At 54.9% G+C, this 22,272-nt stretch overlaps 8 protein-coding genes across 8 annotated transcripts; 1 reads left to right on the top strand and 7 right to left on the bottom strand.

The window, feature by feature from the left end:
• Positions 1-1,266: 1,266 nt before the first annotated feature.
• ISF_08205 (hypothetical protein) lies at positions 1,267-2,058 on the bottom strand (the record flags this gene model as incomplete). The annotated part of the gene is made up of 1 exon (XM_018851808.1): positions 1,267-2,058. One exon carries the CDS (start codon positions 2,056-2,058, stop codon positions 1,267-1,269), a length of 792 nt encoding a protein of 263 aa, XP_018701078.1.
• A 7,286-nt stretch (positions 2,059-9,344) lies between these two features.
• ISF_08204 (catalase) lies at positions 9,345-11,826 on the bottom strand (the record flags this gene model as incomplete). The annotated part of the gene is made up of 6 exons (XM_018851807.1): positions 9,345-10,201; positions 10,267-10,474; positions 10,525-10,887; positions 10,944-11,184; positions 11,249-11,451; positions 11,527-11,826. 6 exons carry the CDS (start codon positions 11,824-11,826, stop codon positions 9,345-9,347), a joined length of 2,172 nt encoding a protein of 723 aa, XP_018701077.1.
• Positions 11,827-12,915: 1,089 nt separating this feature from the next.
• On the bottom strand, positions 12,916-13,572 carry ISF_08203 (hypothetical protein; the record flags this gene model as incomplete). The annotated part of the gene is made up of 2 exons (XM_018851806.1): positions 12,916-13,415; positions 13,515-13,572. 2 exons carry the CDS (start codon positions 13,570-13,572, stop codon positions 12,916-12,918), a joined length of 558 nt encoding a protein of 185 aa, XP_018701076.1.
• A 350-nt stretch (positions 13,573-13,922) lies between these two features.
• On the top strand, positions 13,923-14,588 carry ISF_08202 (prp38; the record flags this gene model as incomplete). Its single annotated transcript, XM_018851805.1, has 1 exon — positions 13,923-14,588. The coding sequence occupies one exon, from the start codon at positions 13,923-13,925 to the stop codon at positions 14,586-14,588; it is 666 nt and encodes a 221-aa protein (XP_018701075.1).
• A 71-nt stretch (positions 14,589-14,659) lies between these two features.
• On the bottom strand, positions 14,660-17,985 carry ISF_08201 (Amidase signature domain protein; the record flags this gene model as incomplete). Its single annotated transcript, XM_018851804.1, has 3 exons — positions 14,660-16,041; positions 16,817-17,447; positions 17,524-17,985. 3 exons carry the CDS (start codon positions 17,983-17,985, stop codon positions 14,660-14,662), a joined length of 2,475 nt encoding a protein of 824 aa, XP_018701074.1.
• Positions 17,986-18,071: 86 nt separating this feature from the next.
• ISF_08200 (ABC transporter, transmembrane domain, type 1) lies at positions 18,072-18,689 on the bottom strand (the record flags this gene model as incomplete). Its single annotated transcript, XM_018851803.1, has 1 exon — positions 18,072-18,689. The coding sequence occupies one exon, from the start codon at positions 18,687-18,689 to the stop codon at positions 18,072-18,074; it is 618 nt and encodes a 205-aa protein (XP_018701073.1).
• An 18-nt stretch (positions 18,690-18,707) lies between these two features.
• Positions 18,708-19,226, bottom strand: ISF_08199 (ABC transporter-like protein; the record flags this gene model as incomplete). Its single annotated transcript, XM_018851802.1, has 1 exon — positions 18,708-19,226. The coding sequence occupies one exon, from the start codon at positions 19,224-19,226 to the stop codon at positions 18,708-18,710; it is 519 nt and encodes a 172-aa protein (XP_018701072.1).
• A 2,553-nt stretch (positions 19,227-21,779) lies between these two features.
• Positions 21,780-22,067, bottom strand: ISF_08198 (hypothetical protein; the record flags this gene model as incomplete). The annotated part of the gene is made up of 1 exon (XM_018851801.1): positions 21,780-22,067. One exon carries the CDS (start codon positions 22,065-22,067, stop codon positions 21,780-21,782), a length of 288 nt encoding a protein of 95 aa, XP_018701071.1.
• Between the last annotated feature and the right edge of the window lie 205 nt (positions 22,068-22,272).

Below are 22,272 nucleotides of genomic sequence, written 5' to 3'. Positions count from 1 at the left end.
GCTGTGAAGGAGACAAAAGCCACAACGCCGCGGCGCCACACCGAGAGAGCGAAGGTGAGTCAAAATTTTTTTTGGCGCGATACGCGTTGTTGGGGGGCAGGGCTTCTTGATAATCAGTATCCGTACGAAAAAAATTTAGAGCGAGCCAATCTATTTTCGAATCCGTGCGCGCCGAGTACGAGTTGAGTCCGCGATAGTGATGTTATTAGTTTATAGCGGTCAAGTTTTATCCGCCATTTTTTTTTTTTTTTTTTTTTTTGTTTCGACACGAGTCGCTCGCTGGACTTGCCCTGAGCTAAGCTTATTGAAACATTCATTGGCTAGGCTGGAAGAAAGGGACGGAAGATGGCCCCCTCCGCGGAAAAGTAGCCATTTACAGAAATAGGCATAAGCGCAAAAATAAACACTGTGTTGAGCCAAGGGAGAGGGTGAGAGTGCAGTGGTGACTGACAAATCCAACCGATGACGCGAGGACAGCGAGCCGTTTTGAGAGTGCCGGAGCGAGTGCGAGTCCTTTGCCCGAGAGCGGGGGTTTACGATTTCCAGGGTCTTCTCCCCGGCCAAGAAAAAAAAAATCAATACTTTGAAAGAAAAAAAAAAAAGTTTGCTGGCTGACTGACCAGACCGGACTGTCATTCGGGAATGCTTGAGTGGACATTGAGCGGACAGGGCGAAATTACTCTACTCCACAGGTGCCCCGGCTCCAAAGGGAAAAAAAGGGCTGAGCCCACGCGTACGATTCAATCTAGAAGGACTGTTGGGACTATTATGATTTTATCCACCACTCGAGCAAGGGTCCTTCAGCTGGATATGCCTGGTCGGGCGGGCAGGGCGGCGATTTTCGGGTGCCTGACAAGCGAGATTGCACATGTGAAAGAAAAAGGAAAATTTTTGGTTCGACGAGAAAAAAAAGAGTAGCATTGTTTTGCTGAGGCGGGCCTGTGGCGCGCTGGTATCAAGAGTTTGCAACTGTGTTGCGAACCGGAAGAGAAGCTATGTAATAAAATAATGATATAACAGAAAATTCCAGATATGGTGACTGGGACAATAATGATATCCGTGAAAAAGCCGGAAGCCCAATAAATAAGTAATAAATAACAAATAAGTGGTATTATAAATGCGCCGGTGTTGTGTGTATCCAAAAATATCCCAAAACACAATGCTGGCCAACTCCAAGAAGGATCAAAAAGAAATACGACGTGACGTCAGGGAGAGTAGTTGTAGTGCGTAATATGAATGTGTTGAGAGTGTATGTCGAGGAACGTATTAGTTCGTCTCGGTAGCAACAAGGCTGTCTTGGTTGTCGAGCACAACCGCCTTGCGCTTCCACCCGCCCAGCTTGGCCATGTGCTCGACGCTGTCCATGGCCCTCATGCGCGGGCGGGCGGGCACGGTGTGGTGCTTCCAGCTGAAGTTGGGAAGCATCATGCGCGCCTGCTCGATGGGATCCTCGAGGCGCTCGGCCGGCGTGGTGGAAGTGTTGCTCGGCGCCGGTGTGAGTTGCGCGAGCGTTTGGATCGTCGACTCGGACCAGTGCGAGCGCGGCAGTTGCGGGCGCTTGGCCAGCCGCATGAAGAAGTAGTCCTCATCGTCTGACTCGTCGTCCTCGATATCAAGCGGACTCGTCATGGGCGGCATGCTGTTGCTGTGCACCGGCTCCAAGGCGGGTGTCTCGTCGTCCTCGTCAACCTCGGTGTCGCTGTCGTCGTACTCGAAGACGCTGACACCATACGCAGACCACTGACCGGCGCTGCCGGGGGCCCGGTCATTGCACAACGTGCGTGGCGAGTCCTCTGGCCGGCGCCGGGGCGAGGCAATGTAGGCGCGCTCATGCAGGCGCGGGGGTGGTTGCACAACGGGGTGTAGGCGGAGAGGGTCGTAGCTGGAGTTGCTGTCGGAGCGGTGGTGGCTGGGACCACGGGTGGTTGATGTTGATGAGGATGAATCGATGGAGCAGCCGGAGGAGAGTGAGCAGCCAGAGAATGAAACCTTGCGAATGTGCAAGTCTCTGGGCTTGGGCGTCTTGCGCCGTGAGCTGAAGCCGTTGAGTACGTGCATTGTGGGTGTTGTGTAAGTCGATTGAAAGGTGAGTTTGGAAAGGCAATGGGAAGAAGCTCGTGTATATATAATGATATATACACAGAGCTACTTGCCGGATGGCCGGTTTATTTGACGGAGCAGTCGGCGGAAAGCGGCTCGATCGAATGTGGCGGTGGTGGTGACGTTTGGAGTGCTGCAAGTGGAAGTAGCCTTCCTTGTAAGACGTGTTGGTTGATGCCGTAGTATGGTAAGGTTGAATAGTGATGGCAATATGGTGATGCCTATTTCTATGTTAAGCAAGTATGCAAGAACTGTAGGGCGGATTGAGGTTGTCGGGAACTGGAGGAGAGGCTGCGAATGAGGCGGGCAGGCTCGATTACATATATGTATGGCGATGGGGCGGAAGTGGTGGAGGAGTGGTTGTCTTGGTATGATGAGGAGTGGAGTTGGATGACGATGGCTCGTGGCAGGCCAGCTGGGCCAGGCTGCTCGCTGTTTCCGGGCTAGTCTTGGGCTGGGCAAGGCAAACGGAGGTAGCCTGGGCGGTCAGCAGGGCGAGCGACCAGGAAGGAGCAGGCTCAACACGCACACCCGAGTGAGTGTGGAATCCGCAACAGCCGGAAGGGGGGTGTGGGGAGTGTGCGTTGAGGTGTGTGTGTGGCAGCTGGCAACACCTGGCAATTGGCAGACAAATCGTTTGCAGTGGGCGGCGGACCGCCAGTTGCGGCGTTTGACCTGCCAGCTGCCAGCGCTGCCAGCTGTCCACCGTCGCTGTTTGCGTCCGAATAGACGAATGAGCGGGGCCTTGTGAAGGGCGATGCACTCACTTAGTGGGGTATAGTGGAGCACCAAGTTCATTTCTCTTGGCTGAGCTCGCTCTCGTACTCTGCTTCTGTTCCTGTTCCTGTTCGGAGCTCACCATCGGTACCTGGATCGTGAACAGATTTTTCTTTCATCATTTTCATTAAACCCCCGAGCAATAGCACGATGCTATTATAACTCGCACGTTGTTTTTTTTTTTCTCCTCGGTGATTGACTATATTTCAAATTGTCCAATCTCGTAAAGCAAAATACACTCGTCAGTGCTTATTAATTTCCGTCGCTCTCAGCCTTCAGCCGTGGCTACAGCCTTTCTCTTGCGAATTGCTTTTTCCGGCCTCGGCCAAGTTCCACTTTGTCTGACTCTCGTTCCGTTCCTGACTTGTACCTGACGATGGCCACCGCCCAAGCTCCGAGACATTTCTCGCTGGCGCGTAAAGTAATTTTACAGTGGTTGCTTTCGCTCTTTTTAATTGAACTCTTCGGCGCGTTCCCGACCCTGCTCTGCGTAGCTGTCAGGAAGCGGTCTGTTCCTAGTCTACAGGCTAGTTTTACTTGTCAGCGTGAATGACGCTTCTCATGAGTCGGTGATTTTACTCTCAGCTGCCTTAATCCCCCTTCCCAACGCTATATTAAGAATCATGTCTTATGCCTTGTACTTTGAAACTCTCTCCCGCTTCTAAGACTTGCGGCATGCGCGGGTGCTCTGAAATCGTCAAGGCACGTGTAGCCCTTGGGCTTTTGCAACTCACTAATAGGACCAAGTCGGGAAGCAACCGCCGAGAAAGTTTCATGATAGGTCAAAGAGGTCTTGTTGATCAATGCCCAGCTCAGTACGGAGTATTCTGCCCTTGTTTCAATCCAACAAAGCTGTCAAGCATTAATTTTATGCTATAAATGTCCGCGACTGCTAATACGCTGCTGCCCGATGACAGCGCCAATATCAAGATGTCAGCGAACCGAAGGGATAGTAGCTAAAGTATAAACGCATGTATGACGCTTGATCTACACGTCTCTGACAACTGGTTACGTTGCGGCTCTGTGCAACTCTGTGATCAACGGCAGGGAGGGGCAAGGAACCAATGAGCGAGCCTCATCCAGAGGGTTGTGTACGAGTTGAAACTTTGCCAACTGCGCCTCTCATCAACGAGGCTTCTTGGCCATGTTTCCGCACTTCTAAACCAGGCTTGCGCCGCAGTGCAACCCCCGCCTCTGCGACGGGCCTCTAGTTATTTCAGTTACTCGCTCACACCATCCCGCACGTTAGCGCACCGCTAGTCTGAAAGACGCACAAAAAACTCGTTTCAACCCAGCCAGTCACCGCTCACGGGCTAACAAACGGCGATGAGGCGAGCTGCACAGTAACGAGAGCACTAGCCGCGAACGGGCAAGCAACTCAAGAAAGGGCTGAGAGGCAGAGGATCCTGGCTCGTATACATTTATCGTGAAGCTCGCAAGCCCGAGCCCGTCTATCAGGCAGCGAGCGAATGCCTGCACAATTCGTCCGCTTTGGAAACACGATTTATCGTCGTCATGGTATCCACGCAAGCCTCGTCTTCGGCTTCCCCTCTTTTTTTGTTGCATCCAAAAAAAGCAGCAGAATCGACCAGTCAGCCGCATTGAGTCCGCCGATTGGACAGCGGTCAGTACCTCGCCAAGCGGTGTCCAAAGGGACGGCGATGACTCGAGTTTCGAAGGAGAGGGGAAACAATCGCGATGCATGGCGGCTGCAAAGTTAACACTGCTCCGTATTCTATTACTATTACCCTCCAATAGGTGATTAATAGCCAACTTGAAACGTAGTGACTTGCTTGCGCTGCCCAACTCGAATTAGCATGAGCGATCATCGCCCATAATCATCGTGTTCAGACCATCGTGCTATTCAGCCCACCGCCTTCCATGGTTTTTATCGCACATCGGCCCATCAGCCAGCCAACCGATTACGCGAGTGGAGGGGAGGACGTGAGGCTTCCCCCCCCCCCTCCCTCCATGGTGTTCGTCGCAAGAAAAGTTGCATTCATCGCTGCCCATCAGTGCCATCGCCAGTTTTAGTCTCGCAACCTTGGTCTATCACCCCGCAACTCTTGGCTGAGACTTGGTCAAGAGTTGCGCCAGTTGGGCTTCTCATCAGGACGAACTAGTGGTGGGCTCGCCCGACTCTCGCATAGGAACCCGTTCGCATGGCTACATCAATTAGTTCGCATTCACCGCAAATTGTGAGTAACTCCGCATCTGGCCAGGAGGGGGAGAGCCATCGTCTAAAAAAAAACGACGGAAGAGGCTGCGGTTACATCACCGCTGCGTCAAAAGGCGATCTGTCGTTTTTCCGCCCCCGGTCATTATCATCATCTGCTTGCTTGCCTGACCCTGGCCTCGTCTAACTATTAGTTAGATGCAGGTAGCATATCGAGTCATCGAAAAAGTGCGGAAATTACTGCAAACGGGCCACCACCTTCTCTCAGGTACCACAACATTAAAATACCCTCCCTGGCTTGCCCGCTTTGAGCTTGGTGCTGTGCCTGTCGGTTCCTGGCCCTGACATGATGCCGCTGTCCAGCTGACCTGACCTGAAAGACTAACTCGTCAAGTACTAGTTTAACAGAGTAAGTTTTCCCCGCACGCGCAGGCAGGCAGGGATCTCATTGCGGCGAGGTTTGTCGATGGCGGCCGCTAGCGATGAGGCTTCATTAATACTCGAGATACTACCGTGGCCTTTCGGGTCTGAGATGTTGAGATGTTCATTACAAACCATTTACCGTGTGACATGTCTCTCCGGCAAACTCTTCAATTCCAAATTCACGAACCGTTTTTGATTGCTCCGGTTGTCGCTGTGCCAAGTAGAAGCTGAGAGTCTCTGAGTAACTACACCAAGTTTAAGTGGCCCCAACTTTCAGTGCATCACTTCACTGAATCAAGAGATCCCATGACTGGAAACCTGCACAAGAGTAGTTGCAGATTATCATCTGTTTCTCCTGCAGGCGTCCATGTCTCTCAGCCACGTCTTTGCTGTGGCGGTGAGTCGACCTCACAAAGACTTGGAGCCCAACCAACTTTACTCTGCATGTACAACAACTCATTGACTCAGCAACTACCCCTCCCCCGAGAGAATGGCGCAAAATATTGAACTTGCACTCTCTTTTCTTTCTTTTTCCTTTTTGCTCTTCAGCGGGCGGCAAGGGCCTTTCCTTTCCACTCGTCACCGCCATATCCCTGCCGAGCTCAACACTCCCCCCCCCGCCTCCGTTGCTTTTTATTCCCAACCTTTTGCCGCTATTGTTCCTAGTCCTCTTCTAGAGCCTTTGCAAACCCCACGGTATTTGCTTCTTCCCCTCTGGCTAATTATTAGGACGTGCAACTTTGACCGCCTCAATGTACAGATAGTTATCTTGTCCTGATCGAAACACTGCTCCGAGATCTGTGTTTCCTTGTAAACTCTGCGGGCATTGCCTGCTGGTCATGTGGACACTGCACACATCCATCCATAAGTGATTCAGTCTCAACGCTAACACCTCAAGGTCAACTGTCGCGCATGCCAGGTGGCTTTGGATCCTACCCAAATGCGCCGCCGTGCATTTGCATAGTGCCTGGTTTCCGCTCTTGTTGGCCCTGCTTCGCTCGTTTTCCCCGCATCAGATGTAGTGTGCCGTGCCCGTTGGACAATAGCAAACAGTATACAACTTGGTAGTTATGCAACTAGCAGCGTCTGTCATGCATACACCTTGCCTTCCTTCTCTCCTTGCATTTGCTCAGGGTCAGCAGGACAGGATGATTAGATTATGAAAACGACACTGCCTGTGAAGTACTGCACAACGTTGACTTTTCTTCACAACGAATGAAATCCGCGCCTCAAGCAAGCCATCCGCCACTCTCAACTTACACTTGCTTACGCTTCTAGGTGCGCCACACTATTCCCAGCATCGAGGGCTTGTTAACTTTACAGTTTGTGCTTGCATTGTTCCATGCCCTCATCGATGCGAACTCAACTCAATCGGACTTGCGAGCGCATTTGCCACAAAGTTAGTTAGTTAGCCTTGCCTTGCCTTACCTACCCCTCCTCGAAATGTACGGCCAAGGGCAATATATCTCAATATGACGGACAACGGACATGAGCGATGCACGTAGTCCAGCCACTGCAACCTCTTAACCCATTCCCCAGCCATTTCGGCTTCTAATCAGAGCTAGCAGAGCCACGCCTCTCGGCTCGGCTTCTGCTGCATCTCACAACCTTTCCCCTCTTTCAAACCCCTCCCCCTCCTTCATAGCCGTCTCTTGCATCCGCGGCTGGCTGCCCTTGGCCCAGACTCTGCGCCATAACAACAAAACACACACCAGCGCATCCAGGACAACTTTGGACGGGCGTGTGTTCATTCACGCATCAGTGGGTTTCAAACACCCTCCTCCACCCTCTCGCCAATCGTCGCTGTTGGGCCTCTGCGTGCACAGCGCACGGCCTCTGGCGGTGTACGAAGGAAGATATGTGTGTGTATCCGTACATGACTAGTTGAACGGGACCAACCCAGTTCCCGAGGATTCTCTTGGCCGACTGGTCACAACTTGGGGCTCTGCCACCGTAGAGGGTGCAGTCAGGCTGGATGCATATCTCCATCATGCAGCCGCCGCCGCCGTCCTCCTGCATAGAGGGGAAAGGTGTTAGATCAGGAACAAGCATGCAGGCACGGTGAAACACCTTTACCGCTTCGATTTCGCTTTAAGGAATTAACTAATTGGTAACTGCTGAATAAGTCACTCGGGCAGGAATGCGAACAGCCTGTATAGAGTAGCGCTTGACAACTTGCATTTACTTGCCCCAGATACGTGCCAAACTGAAACACGTGGTTACTAAGATCTTCAGGATAAACTCATATTACGTGAGAGGGAAAACCCCAAGGCAAATCATTGGAAAACTTCCCGGGCTTTGAACTCGCATCAAACGACGATGCCGCTTTGCTACCTACCCTTTACTGCAAGGTTGTCGTATCGGGACCCATCTTCAGTCACTCTGTCTGTCCACAAAACTTCCAAACTTGTGAATAGACTAGCTATTGGCTCGGCGAATCTGCTGAGAAAAGCTGAACCGGGTGGAGTAAATTGTAAACTCTAAAACTGGTATTCTATTGTAAAGACTCTGTTGGCGCCTGCATCGCCAAGCTGGCTCTCGGACGTTGACCAACCACGTCGCTTCCCCACGAATGGGTGACCCATGTGGAGAGGTATTACTTCATATTGGACAATTCAAACCAGCTATATGCACCACTCAGTCGCTCTCTTCATCTGCCATGATACCTTGGTTTAGCCTGTGAGCTCTTGTGAGATGGTCATAGCATTCACCCAAAGCAATCCATTTCCACAGTGTTTTATCCTTCTCAATAACTGCCTCTAACGAATAATGCATGAAAAAAACGTCTTTTCCTTTTCGCAATAGCAGTCTTGCTGAGAAAATCGTCAGTTGCCGAAGTGCGAGTTGCCATCCAACAGAGGACCTCCCGCTTTATGTCCTCAGCGCCGAGTCGGGAAACCCGAGTACGCAAATAACCGGCTTTTGCGGACCATTGCATCATTTTCCAGCAATACGGAGTCAAGGGTAGCCTATCCAACCCAGAGTACGCAAGCAGCTCGCCTGACTCTACCGCACGGCCGTTGCGCTAGCAATCGGAGCCGGGTTTGCCGCTCAGCCACCTCTTCAACTTCGTCAGCGTTTCAGGCTATCTACTTTGCATGTTCTGTATCGTAGAACTGGAAGAACCAGAGAAGAAAATGTGCTCTTACTCTCGCAGAGCAGGCCTTCTACGTGTACTCTCTCGGCGCCATCAAGCCACGTTTGGCTTACACGTAGATCCTAAGATACCAAGCCCCCCCTCCCCGGCACCGCGGCACCGCGGCCATGATGCCCTCGGCGATACAACGTGGCTCGCCGTAGATGAAACTGCGCATTAACGCTAGTTGAATATATATGTACACCATATCGCAACTTGCATTTTGGGGGCGGTGATGGTGACGTGAGCAGCCTCCTCCCGCTTACACGTCCGGCGTGGGGGAGCCGTCGGATGATGAGAGGCGGCACACGGCACGGGCACAGACACAGACTTCGGTGATTCTCCGAAGTTCCACACCCTCGGGATTTCTAATGGTGTCTGCTTGCCCTACGCTACCGTTTGAGCTCCTACTGTCTTTCTGGAGTGGCTTTGCTGGAGCCGAGAAGAGTGCCAATGATAGACTCGGGCTATACACGCCTGCTATATACATCGGCAAAGTAAGCCAGCAATTAACAAGGTTGCGTATTCGAAATCATCTATACGCTGATATGTATCTGTTACGGAACGAAGATCATGTTTTCCGGGGTAGCATGTGTGACTCGGCTTCAACAAGGCATCGCATCTAGACCGGGATCGGTGTTTTGTAATGATATCAATTAGCTATGAGTAATGATCCATCGTCAAGCGGTCAGATGATTATCATTATTATATCAGAATTCCCGTAGGCACAAATTACTCGTCCTCATCCAAGGCAACACGGTCGAGAAACTTAAACGTCGCCAGCCCCTCCTTGATATCCTCGACCATGGACGCAACGTCGCCGCCCACGTAGACGCCCGGGCCGGCCTTGATGCCCGTCCTGCCAATCACATCCGCGGCCCTGCCGAGGAATCCCAGGGGCTTACCCCAGCGGAAGCTGTCCGTGATGATCCGGCTCGGCCGTCCCGAGGGGTAGAGCGTCGACCGCCTCGCAGCAGGGTCGAACAGCGCTGCGGCGGCGCCCTCGGTAACGACGACGGCGTCGAAGACGGTCGCGTCCGTCGCCGTGAGCGCCCTGTCCACGCCCGGCGCCATCCTCTCCCCGACCGTGCTCGCAAACACCCGCGCGTGCTTCAGCCCATCCCGCAGCGCCGCGCCCTCCCTGACAGACTCCTCCGACCCGCCGTCGACGAGGACGCCCACGCGCATCGAGGCGATGGTGGGCAGCTTCGCGCCGTAGGCGGACATGTGCGCCGTCTTGTTGTCGTGGTAGTGCGCGTCGTCGGCCGCCGGCGCCTCCACGCCGAGCGCCCGGCCGACGCGGACGGCGATCTCGTGGCTGATCTTGTTGAGCTGCGCGAGCACGTTGGTCTGGATGGCGGTTCGCAGGCCGCTCAGCTCAAGACGCAGCACGTCGATGAGCATCTGCTGCTCGGCCTTGCCGAGCGAGTTGTAGAAGAGCCGCGGCTGGCTCCAGTGGTCGGAGAAGGCCTGGGAGCGCTTCCGAACGAGGTGGCCGTCGGCGCGCCGGCGCGGCGCGGTGAAGAAGCCGCGTCCCCTCGACTGGTCTGCCTGCTGGGGGTATCCCTTGTTGAGTGTGTTGGGCGAGTCTGTGTACAGCGAGTCAGCAAAGGGAGGGCGTTTGTTGGTTGTGGGATGGGGAGAGTAGCCATACACGGGGCAGCATTCTTGTGAATCAAGACTTGACCTGCGCCGTCACGGTTGTTGTTGTGCACCGGAACAATCGGCCTGTTGATGGGAAGCTGCTCAAAGTTGGGACCGCCGTGGCGATTGATCTGCGTGTCCAGGTACGAGAAGATGCGGCCCTGAAGCAGCGGATCGTCTGAAAAGTCGACTCCACGAACGATGTGCCCAGGTTGAAACTGAAAAAGATTTAGCCAAAATCAAGGTCGCTTCCTCGCATCTCGCGTACCATGACTTGCTCCGTTTCCGCAAAGTAATTGACGGGGTTGGCGTCCAGTCTCATGACTCCAAGAGGATGTAGAGGGGCCAACTCTTCGGGAAGCAGCTTCGTAGGGTCCAACAGATCAAATCCAAAGGCAAGCGCCTTTTCCTCGTCAACCATCTGGACGCTCAGCTCCCACTCGGGGTAGTTTCCAGCCTCGATGGCGTCGTAGAGATCCTGTCGGTGAAAGTCGGCGCCCTTGCCGCTGACGTGTTGCGATTCCTCCTGGAAGAGCGAAGCCAGACCCTGCTTCGATCGCCAGTGCCACTTGACCAGCTTCGAGTCGCCCTTGTCTGTCACAAGACGGTATGTGTGAACGCCAAAGCCGTCCTTGTACCTAGATTTAGCTAACCACCTCGAAAAGTTGATCCAGGGAGTGGACATACCATGTGACGGAAGCTTCGCGGGACGCCGTGGCCGGAGAGTGCCCAAAATAGCGCATGCAGCGAGGTCGTCTGCTGGCTGAAAAAGTCCCAGGCGGTGTTATGTGCCGTGGAAGCCTGCGGAATCTCGTTGTTGGATTCGGGCTTCAGAGAGTGAACAAGGTCGGGGAATTGGATGGCGTCCTGGATGAAGAAGACGGGCGCGTTGTTGCCGACAATGTCAAAGTTGCCCTCGTCAGTATAGCTAGCAATACTGCAGTCAATACATCGAGGAGCAATTCCCGAGTTGTTCATCATACTGTACTTACAATCGTGTGGCAAAGCCGCGAATGTCCCGGGCCGTGTCTGTGCTGCCTCGCGAGCCGAGCACGGTGGAGAAGCGGACAAACATGGGCGTCTTCTTCTCCTTGGCGGCGAGAAACGAAGCGGCTGTGATGTTGCTAAAGTCGCCGTAGCTCGTGAATGTCCCGTATGCACCGGCGCCGCGGGCATGGACGGCTCGCTCAGGCACCTGCCATGTATCCCGCCGTCAGCAGCCGTGGCTTCAACTTTGGTGCGGCCGGGATAGGCACGGAGAGAAACTTACACGCTCGTGGTCAAAGTGGGTGATCTTTTGGCGGAAGATGAAGTCCTCGAGCAGCGTCGGGCCGCGGTCGCCGGCCTTCAGGCTCTCCTGATCGCTAAATGGGCCGCCCACGTCCGAGGTCAGGTATCCGGAGGAGTCGTCCAACTCGTACCCCTTCATGTGGCCTCGAGAGCCGCCTTTAGTCGTAGCCTCAGCTGAATCATCTCTTGCAGATAAAGATCCAGGATTCGCATATGGACACTGGGCGCTGGCGAGACCAATTGCGCAGAGAGCACCTGAAATGGTAGAGAATCGAACCATGATTATGAGTACAAGAGAGTTTGTGATTTGCGGGAAAAGCAGCTTTCTTGTCTTAGCCCCAATACTCACGGCATGAAGTGAGGGGAGAGAGATATGTGTCTTTTATAAAGCAATCAAGAAGCTTTTGTGACAGGGACTGGCGGTCGCACAGCCCCTTCTTCGGCTGCCCGGCTCACTGAACCACCGCTGCATTAGAATTCTCGATCCGATCACTAGATTTCAACTAGATGTGTAGTTTCGAGTTCGTTTATGGATCAGCCACTGTAATGGAAATTGCTGTGGCTGCAGTTGAATTACAAATACTGGGGAGAGAGACATGAAGATCCATCTCACGGCTTGGCTGCATACGACTTCGCAATGCGGGTTCTTTAATCAAGTCTTGCTCATCCTCAGCTCCAGGCGTTGGCAAGACCTGGCAGCTCCCTCGGGTGATACATGCATGGGCGATTACTTATGCTTATTAGAAGGTGTACCTGTGCCCGTACTGGCAAGCGACTGTCGCCATAAAACGATCTGCTTGGCCCCGACTCGCGACGCACTCTTGTCTCGCCCTCGTGCAGCACGCATACTACCAGTCATATCCAGTTCTTCATATTCATTTGCTCTGGTCTGTATTGCGCGCACCAATAGAGAGCAGCATTTGGAAATCAGAGCGGAGATACTCGACCCAGAACGAGAGTCATTCCAGAGCAAACCTTGGCGCTGCGACGACACGCACAAATGATCATCACCGTGCAGTAGCGCGGGGAATATTGCTCTTGGCTGGCCAGGTCCGTTGGGATAAAATGCTTGGCATGATAGGACGGACATGAGGTCTGAGCTCCATCACAGAAATCCTCCGCAAAAGTCTTGGATTTGTCACAGGTGCTCACACTACATTGAGACATGTATGTCGTGGACGAATTTGCGGCCTACGCATCACACAAATGTGCTAATTTTCATGGAGGCTAACTGTTATCAAACTATCTCATTCTGTATTCATCAATTTGTGCATATCCTATATCCCATATCCTACATCGGTAAAGTCGTTCTTAGCATGTACATCTAAACTCATTCCCCGCAACTTCCAACCCAATTAGTACCAGATATTTAGTACCAAATGCGCTTCGACCAGGGAACCGGCCCGTCGCTCGTAGAGAGGCGCTTCAATTCATCCCTAATCATTTGACGGCGCTCTACCGCATCCACGGGCACCTTGCTCTTCGCCCACGGGTCTGGGTTCTCCACCGCCCACGACTGCTGCGCGACCTTGCTCTGGATGTCCCGCAGCATCTGCCGCTGTTTCTGCGTCGCCCTGCTCATCTCCTCCTCTTGGCGGGCGCGCACCTCTTCGGGCTCAGGCCCGGGCTCGGGCTTGGTCTCGCGGATCTCAATGTGCTGCCGCTCCTGCCGTGCCTCCTCGTCCGCCTCGCTCTCGTAGAAGACGATGGAGCCGTCGTCGAGCTCGGTGATGCGTGACTTGAAGCGCGCCGGCAGGTGCGGCTTCGTCACGGGCCGAGGCCGCGGTCGGATGGCCTCGCGCAGGTCGTTGACTGTTCGTTGCTGTATCACGTAGCCGCTGAGGAAGAGCGCCAAGGTACACAAGAAGACTGTAATACGTAGTGAAATTAGTCTTAATTCGTGTTTTGTGGATGACTGAATCTGAGACTCGGGACCGCTGGCACGCGGCTGGATGGAATGCAACTTACTGACAATGCCCGTCAAGATGATGGAGACCTGAGACGACGTGAGGAGAACCCGCTTCATGATGTCGGAAGTAGGGATCTTTAGATGCTAGGATGAAGCAAAATATAATATTTTAAACAAAGGTACTGAAGATTCATTCATTCATTCATGCATTCATGTCGTTTCATTCGAGTTGATGATCGAGAGCTCAACGCAGGTGTCGTCACAGCCCCACGTTGGCACAGCAACAATCTTATCGCGCCGAGTGTGAAAAGTTATGAGAGCCTATTCATCCACCAACGCTACTACAAACGTTGTACTTCACCAATAGAAATACGATCCAGATACGCGTCAGCAACCCTCAAACACCACCAAAACCGAATCCCATCCAGCCCTCGCGAACAAATCACCCCGATCCTCCAGCCCCCGAAATGCCAAAACCCGACACCGTCCAGGCCGACGCGCGGCGCTTCCTCGACGAGCGCGGCAGCAACGTCGGCCTCGCGCCCAACGGGCTGAACCCCGCCAACATCATGGAGAAGGCCGTCAAGGACCGCATCGCCGACAGCTACTTCTACAAGGAGCAGTGCTTCGCCCTCAACGAGGCCGACATCGTCGACCGCGTCGTCGAGCACGTGCGCTTCATCGGCGGCACCTCCGGCGCCGCCCAGCGACCCAGCCCCTTCCTGTGCCTCGCCTTCAAGCTGCTCGAGCTCGCGCCGTCGGACGAGGTGCTGGCAGAGTACCTGGCCTACGGCGGCGACCACTTCAAGTACCTGCGCGCGCTCGCGTGCTTCTATCTGCGGCTGACGCGCCGCGCGGAGGACGTGTACCGCGCGCTGGAGCCGTACCTGGCGGATCGCAGGAAGCTGCGGAGACGCGGGCGCGAGGCGGTGGTGCTGACGTACGTGGATGAGTTTGTGGATGATTTGCTGACCAAGGACCGCGTGTGCGCGACGAGTCTGTGGAAGATGCCGAAGCGTGAGACGCTCGAGGACCTGGAGGTGCTGGAGCCCCGCGCCAATCTGCTCGGCGACGACATTGATGAGGAGGAGGAGGAGGAAGAGGGTAGCAGAAGCCAGAGCCAAAGTCCTTGAGCAGGCTCTAGTGGAAAAGTTTTGTGATTTTTTTTGCAATGTATATACATAATATGATACCCCGGGCTCAATCATGAGCTCATCGCCTCTTGCAACTTGGCTGCCATGTGTAATAACCTCTGATCATCCCAGTACTGCGCAATCAGCTGCATGCCCACTGGGAAGCGATTCTCCTCCGGCCACACCGGCACGCTGACCGCTGGCAGCCCCGCCAAGCTAGCCGGCACCGTAAAGACATCACTCGTGTACGCGTCGACGCTGTTCCTCGTCTCCAGCTCCCTCAGCGCCGGCGGCAGCGACGGTGCCGTCGGGCAGAGCAAAAAGTCCACCTGCGCCGGCCCCTGCTTGTCCGCCAGAGCCAGCTCCTCCGGCATCTCGCAGAGGTCAAACTGGCGCGGCTCGCACAGCGGGTTCTCCGCGCGAAACACCTCGTCAAAGTCTTGCCGCACGCGCCGGCGCACCCGCTGCGCCTGCAGGAAGTAGTTGTCGATCGCCTCGGAGCTTAGGCTGTAGGTGCCGAGCAGGATGCGCCGCCGCACCTCCGCGCCGAAGCCGGCGCCGCGCGCCTCGGAGTAGAGCGTGTCGCCCGCGGCGTCCCCGTCGCCGCCGCGCACGCCGTACCGCACGCCGTCGTACTTGGCCAGGTTCGAGGTCGCCTCGGCCGGCGCGAGCACGTAGTAAGCGCAGAGGGCTTCTTTCGTGGAGGGCAGCGACACGGAGACGATCCGGACGCCTTGCGCTTCCAACTTGGCAGCCGTGGATGCCCAAGCTTCGCGGACCGCAGGTTCAAGCTCTTCGATGTTGTATTCGGTCGGGATGCCGATTGTAATGTCTCGCAGCGGCGGCAGCTGCGAGGGCGACACCTCGGCGCATCGTCGCCGCGTCTCTGCGCTCAGCGACGTAGGATCGTTCGGGTCATGCTCCGTGTAGAGGTTCGTAGCGAACACGACGCCTTGAATCGTCAGCACATCCTTAGCCAGGAGCCCGACGGTGTCGAGCGAGTTGGCGTACGGCACCACGCCGAACCTGGACAGCATGCCGTAGCTGGGCTTGTAACCAACCACGCCCGTGTAGGCGGCTGGCAGTCGGACGGAGCCGCCCGTGTCCGTGCCCAGCGCGACGTCCGCGTCGCCAAGCCGCACCGCGACGGCGCTGCCGCCAGAGCTGCCCCCGGCAGAGAGCGGCTCGCCCTCCTCCGAGAGTGGGTTGCGGACCGCGCCGTGGATCGAGTTCATTGAGTGCGAACCCATGCCGAACTCGTCCATATTGGTCTTGCCGACGACGCGGGCGCCTCGATCGCGGAGCTGCCTCACAATGGTCGCCTCAAAGGGTGATGCGTGCGCGGCGAGTATGCTGGAGGCGCATTGCGTCGGAAGGCCGGCCGTGGCAATGTTGTCCTTGACAGCTAATCGAAATTTCGTGCTCGCATCGGTCTGGTCAGATATCAAATCATCTATGGGCTTCTTGTCAGCAATTTGCTTCACAGAGCTGCTCTTGGCTGGCTGCCCACCTCTGGAAACAAAGTGGTTGCAGGCGCGTAGCTGCACAAGTTGCGTTGACGTGAACGAGCGCTGCAGCGCTTCTCGGCTCCCTAAAGCTATTCGTTTGGTAGATACAGGACATTTTGCCAAGCGGCGCATCGTTGTGACCGTCATGACACCTCTGGACCTGTTTTTGTTGGAAGACGTTGGATCGGGGGTTGGCCCTGGTGTAGGTAGCGTCTTCAGTTCCGCTGTGGTGCGGAACTCCACCGCTGGAGGTTACAATTTCCAGGCAACACTTCCAGAGACTTCACCTGACAGCCTACAGGAACCTGCTGAAGACTACATACATACATACATCCAATCCAGACACAGAAGAGAATGAGAAATTACAAAACAAATCTGAAACCTCCAATTACATTTCAGACCTGCCTTACTTGGTATATCTCACAAATCGACTCGAATTCTGACCACTCCCCAAACTAAAATATCATCTTTTGATCCTGCACTGCACTGCACTGCACTGCACTGCACTGTGCCCTTTTCTCTCACATCAACCCCGAGATCGACTTCGAGGAGCGTGTAAACGCTGAAGCTGCAATACCATTTTCTGCACAAGACTCTTGTACCGAGGTGTGTTCAGGCAAACCATCTCGCGTGCCGGGTGGTAGCCAGGACCGGGCACAATCCTTACAAAACGCTATGCTCTCCTCGCCGCAGCCTCAATCTTTGCCTGTTCACCGCTACAAGTCACCATCTCCCAAAAAAGGCACTTCTTTTCTAGCAGCTCCGCCGGAGACCTCGACTCGACCACTCGGCCCTCGCTCATGACCACGATCTTGTCGAAGCCGGCCACCGTCAGCAGCTTGTGCGCGACGACAATCACCGTCGCGTCGCCGAAATCCTCGCCGATGATTTCCTGTATGGCCTCGTCGGTGGCCTCGTCCATCCCGCTCGTGGCCTCGTCGAGGACGAGCACGCGGCACCGCGCCAGGATGGCGCGCGCGAGGCAGACCAGCTGGCGCTGGCCGTGCGACAGACTGTTGCCGCCGGACTCGATGTTCGTCTTCAGGCTAAGCGCTGGCGCCGACTTCTCGGACGTCTGATTGGCATGGACGAGGCGCACGCGTTCCAGGACGGACTGGACCTGCGCGTCCGTCTTCTCCGTGAAGGGATCAATGTTGGCGCGGAGCGTGCCGGAAAAAAGCACGGGGTCCTGGGGAATGAGCCTGACGGTGCTGCGGAGCTGATGCAAGTAGACTTCGGCAATGTTCACGCCGTCAATGAGGATCCGTCCGCCTGTGACGGGGACAAATCGCAAGAGCGCATTGGTGAGACTAGACTTTCCAGCACCGGTCCGTCCAACGATGCCGATGCGCTGCCGAGACGGTGCAAAGAGAGAGCGCCGGTGGCAGATCCTGTCCGTACTCCATTGTGATTCCCTTGATCTCCACAGTCCCCTGAGAGGGCCAGTCCGCGACACGTCTTCCCGTGCCTGGCTCCGTCGGCACCTCTGTCACGGCAATCACCCGGTAGGCGGCCGTGATGCCCATGCGAATTGTAGAAACCTGGCCCAAGAGCTTGGACAGGGTGCTTTTCATCTGAAGAGCCAAGGTAATGGTGAATCCAGCCGTCGCCGCATCGATGTTGCTGTGGACCATGGCCGCCGCCGTCGTAACCACAAAGGCGCAGCCCAGAGCGCCTGATCGTATGACCGACCAGCTGTTTCCGATTATGATGTGTACCCCGACCTTGGAAGAATTGTCAGCCAAGTCAGAATAGCGCTCTATGAACAGTGGAACTCGGCTGAATGCGCGAATAGTAGCCCGTCCGAGAATCATGGCGTTGGTGTGGTCCGAGACTGGATGAGCGGCCGGCCCGAGAAGTGGTCGCAACCTTCTGCCCGACTCGATCATCTTGGGCCCTATTTACGCATACACCACTAATATTGCAACCGCGCTGATGGCTGTAAAACGATTGGAGTAGAGACTGCGGTCACCGGTCAGCTTAACATGGTTAAAAGTGAGGTCCTCGGGCTATCGTACCTGACCGCAATGATGTTTCCAAGATTGATAACTGTGCCTAGGATGCCATTGAATGCAGGTGCAATCAGGTCATCAATTAGATGCATATCCGTATCAATTATCTGATAAAGCCGTCCAAAGGGGGTCGAGTCGATCCAGGATACAGTGGCTGTCAAGACGCTTCGGATCAAGCTCCCGTAGATAGCCCTCGAGGCAGCCATCCCGACCGTAGCGAACACCAGAGCTTGAGAAGCGAGAGACACGACATTAAAGATGGTGATTAAAAGGTAGAGCGACACGTTCCAGAGGGCGGCTGTGCTCGGGGCCGAATTGCTGCTGTCATCCGATGTCCACTGTGTCAGCCACCACGAATGCGCCGCATTCAAGCATTGGTAGCATACTGTGATGAAAGCACCGGCCAGATAAAGTCGCACGCCGGACACACTCAAGTAATGCATGAGGATTTGAGTCGTCGCTGGCACAGCCTGAGTTTGCGGCTGTGGCTTCTTGGAGCTCTTCTCGCCAGGTGGCTTGGTAGGAGTTTCTTTGGCCTTGGTAGTGTGCGCATCTGGAGACACAGCTGCCGAAAGCTTCATCTTTGAAAAGTCGGGAACTTAAGAATTGCCAACAGCAGTTCCGTTTTCGACGGTGACGACGTATCGGGCCGCCTCGATGCAGAACTCAGGACGGTGCGTGGCGAGAATGACGGTCCTCCCTGCCGCGACGTCACCTGTGAGCGCGTGACTGCAGATCCAACTCGCTATCGGTGTATCGACCGCTCCGAGAACGTCTTCAAGAATTACAATTTCTCCTAAGGAGTATAAGGCTCTTGCCAGAGCCACGCGCCACTTCTGGCCGCCGCTCAAGGAGGAACCCCCGGCACCTGCGATGGTTGCGTCGCCATCTGCGAGGAACTCGAAATCTTGGTTGAGAGCACAAGCTTTTAGAACTCCCTCATAGCGTTCCTGTTCAAAGGAAAATCCAAACACGATGTTGTCTCTGATTGAGCAGTTGTCAGTCCACGGCGGCTGCGCAACGTAGGCAGTCGACCCTGGTACTAGGCCATCCTGAACAGCTTCGCCAACGCTGGGTCTCCCCAGCCGCCCAGAAGTAATGGAAGCCTCATCGAGCATCGCAGAAAATAAAAGGCTTTTTCCAGACCCGGTCGGCCCTACAATAACGCTAAGTTCGGATTTCGGAAAGCAGAGGTCAACATTCGTAAGCTCAAAGGGCGCCGCCTTATTGTCGCTGCCAGTTTGTCCTGGCCACGCCAAAGAGGCCGCTTCCAAAAAAACCTGGTTGGTGACAACTGCTGATTTGATCTGGTCCGGCTGGTCATTGAACGGTTGCAGCTCCTAGATGCTTATGCACGACTTGTGAAGTGTCGCGGCCTTGGCAGGAAGCTCTGCGAAGATGCCTTGCAGGTTGCTAAAGAAGCTCAGTGCTGTAAACGCCACGGAAGGACTCAGTTGGCCGCTTTCAGGTGCATGGACCGATATGGCAACGGAAGCCAGAAGAATAGGGCCGAGATTGGAGACAAGGTTGAGCTTCTCCAGAGCGACGGTGGTCGCCCAGCGATGGCGCTACATGTCCGCGATGGAGTCGAGGAGCCTACGATTCCAGAAGTTCTCCAGGGATGAGAGACGGATAAGGTGGAGCGTCTGGAGCATTTCGATGGTAGAGTTGGTGCTTTTGCGTTGTGATGCGACTTGACCTCTTTGAAGCGTTTGGAAGTGTGGTAGCGACAGGGAAGAAGCTGCCGATGAGGAGGCTTCTCACGCTGAGCAGACGGGAAAGATAAGAAATGTCGAGGAATATTTTCAGTACGGCCAAAGGGAACTGGTAGTTATCCAAGACGGCTTTCGCGATGGAGTATCTGGGAAACTTGTTAGAAGGGTGGCGATACTCGGAACACGAGGCCGCCTGCATACGTATGTATCTCTGAACATCTCCCCGCCACCGGACGATTTATCGGGCTTCTCGCTGGAATCGTTCGTATTTTCTCTCCGCATCATTTTCCCCATTACCAATGCGTCGAGTGCCGAGACGACCGTCGAATGCAGCACACCAGTAGTGACCCAGTATAGCCACGTATCTGCGACTGCAGCTGATAGCATGCCCAGAAGCAAAAAGCCGACCCATTTCCAGAGTTCAGACTTGTTGCCTGGCTCATCATTTCTTTCCATGCCTTGAAGCAGATTGAACAGTGCATACCGGCTTCCGAACTCAGCCATGGCCTTGAGCAGCACAAACGACCACTGGAGTACAAGAAGGCCTTTGCAGAATCGAAGCAAGCGAAGCCAGATTCTATCACCGGGTTTGACATGACCGAATCGCCGACTCAGAGTTTGGGTGCGAAACGAAGAGTCTACAGCGGGAACATGGTCTAGACTGAGGTCTTGCGGGAGGCGATCGGTAGACTTTTGATGCAGGAAGCCATGCGAGAAGGTGATCCATGACAAGAGGCAGGCGCCATTGCGATTCACAACTGCAGAATTTTGCTGGTAGACCTGGGGTTTGCTCGGCACACATGACAGCGTAATGGCAAGCACTGCCAGACTACTGATTTTGGCCAACTCGTGAGGATCAAGGCCAGTCTCCTTGGTAGAAGCCGCGTATAGGGCGTGGATGAGGGCGATGGCGGAACTCAGCACTGTTGCGCACGCTCATCTATAGCGCTCAGAGCAGGCCTTGGCGAAGTAGGTGGAGGCTACCTGAATCGAAATCAGGACCTAGCGAGGTGTTAGACATGATTTGGATGAGAGTGGGGGGGTAAAGGAATGGCATTGAACCACAAGGAGAATAAAATCCACCACCTCTCTGTCAAGTTCAAGTCGAGATTCTCGTCATCCTTTTAATCCCCCTTTGGCACTGGCACTGGCACTGGCGGCGAGCCCCACGGAGCTGACGATTAGAGCTAGCATTTCTCCCCGCTGTCTGCGCTTCTCTCTCCGACTCGGCCGTTGCAGATCCATCTTGGTCTTGGTATGGAAGTTCCGATCGGTGACATCTCCGATACAGAGGTCCAACAGAGCAGAGAGCCAGCACGGACAGGGCGAAGAGGGCGGTCCCGCCAGCAACGGCCGGCAGGGGCAGCCAATCCGCCCGTTGATCCGCGCGGGGGAGGTCCATGGGAAAATGACGAGAAGCAGGAAGCAAATGGTCTCGGCTGCCCAGCGGGAGGATCAAGCCTCTTTATCTGTTTCAAGCGAGATGAAGACGGTGAAGATCGGATTGGTTAGACATCGGACTGTGGAGTTGCAGGGCAATCACTGAGAGTCAACTGAAGATGCATCAGCCTATGTATGAGGCCTCTGTGGCTTGCAGAAGCTGCGGATGAGAGTTTCAAGTTTCCATAAAACACGCCCGTTTCCGTTCCTCGATAACTAATATGCAAACCCATACAGATTAAATACAGCTCGCTGGTAATAATCAGGCTCGGGTGCTCCAAAAGTCCCTAGCGATTCCTTTGGACTACGTCTACCTACCAACCACGGCAACTCCGTTGGCCGGCCTTCGCAGTCGCACTTTGGCATTCCCGGATCCTTGAAGGTGTCTGGCAGGCTAACCCACCCGACCATCCGTGCTTCTTGATCGAGAATCGGCGACTTCTGCGGCAACATCCCCATCGGCCGCTCCATGACCTGCCACTGCAGCCACGCCTCCGGCAGGCGGTGCTCCTCCTGTCAGGCCAGCAAGGCCTCAAAGTCCATACATCTCCGCGTGATTTCAAAGTCCAGGAACGGCCGCGAGTGATCCTCCACCCAGTCGAACTTAATCAGGTCCATACTCGGGCGGCACATCAGCCACCGCGCCAGCGCCTCCTGGCAGTGCGATAGGTGCGCCGCGTACGCCGGCGGCTGCCAATCCCTATAATAATAGGCGAGGTTGTGGTGCAGGCTCTGCTGCATCGAGTTCAGACAGTGCAGCAGGTGCAGGCCGTCTAGCTGCACGAGGTAGGCGTCGTCGCCCATGTCCCAGCCTGGGGCCGCCTTGACCACTGTGGAGGGGTCCTTTCTTGACCCTCGCGGACTTGCCTCTTGGTGATGGGCATCATGCCTGAATCCGATATGCGGTTCCAGTACGCGTCAACTACGGGGCTCGGGGGCTGGCGGAGGATGGACTCGCTCGCCAGTATCGGGTCCGAGGCGAGATGCGTGGCCGCAAAGGTCGGAGACA

This window comes from Cordyceps fumosorosea (genome assembly GCF_001636725.1).
Source record: "Cordyceps fumosorosea ARSEF 2679 chromosome Unknown scaffold_27, whole genome shotgun sequence".
Lineage (NCBI taxonomy): Eukaryota > Fungi > Ascomycota > Sordariomycetes > Hypocreales > Cordycipitaceae > Cordyceps > Cordyceps fumosorosea.
Note: the sequence above shows the minus strand (reverse complement) of the source record. Positions and strands in the feature narration are given on the sequence as shown.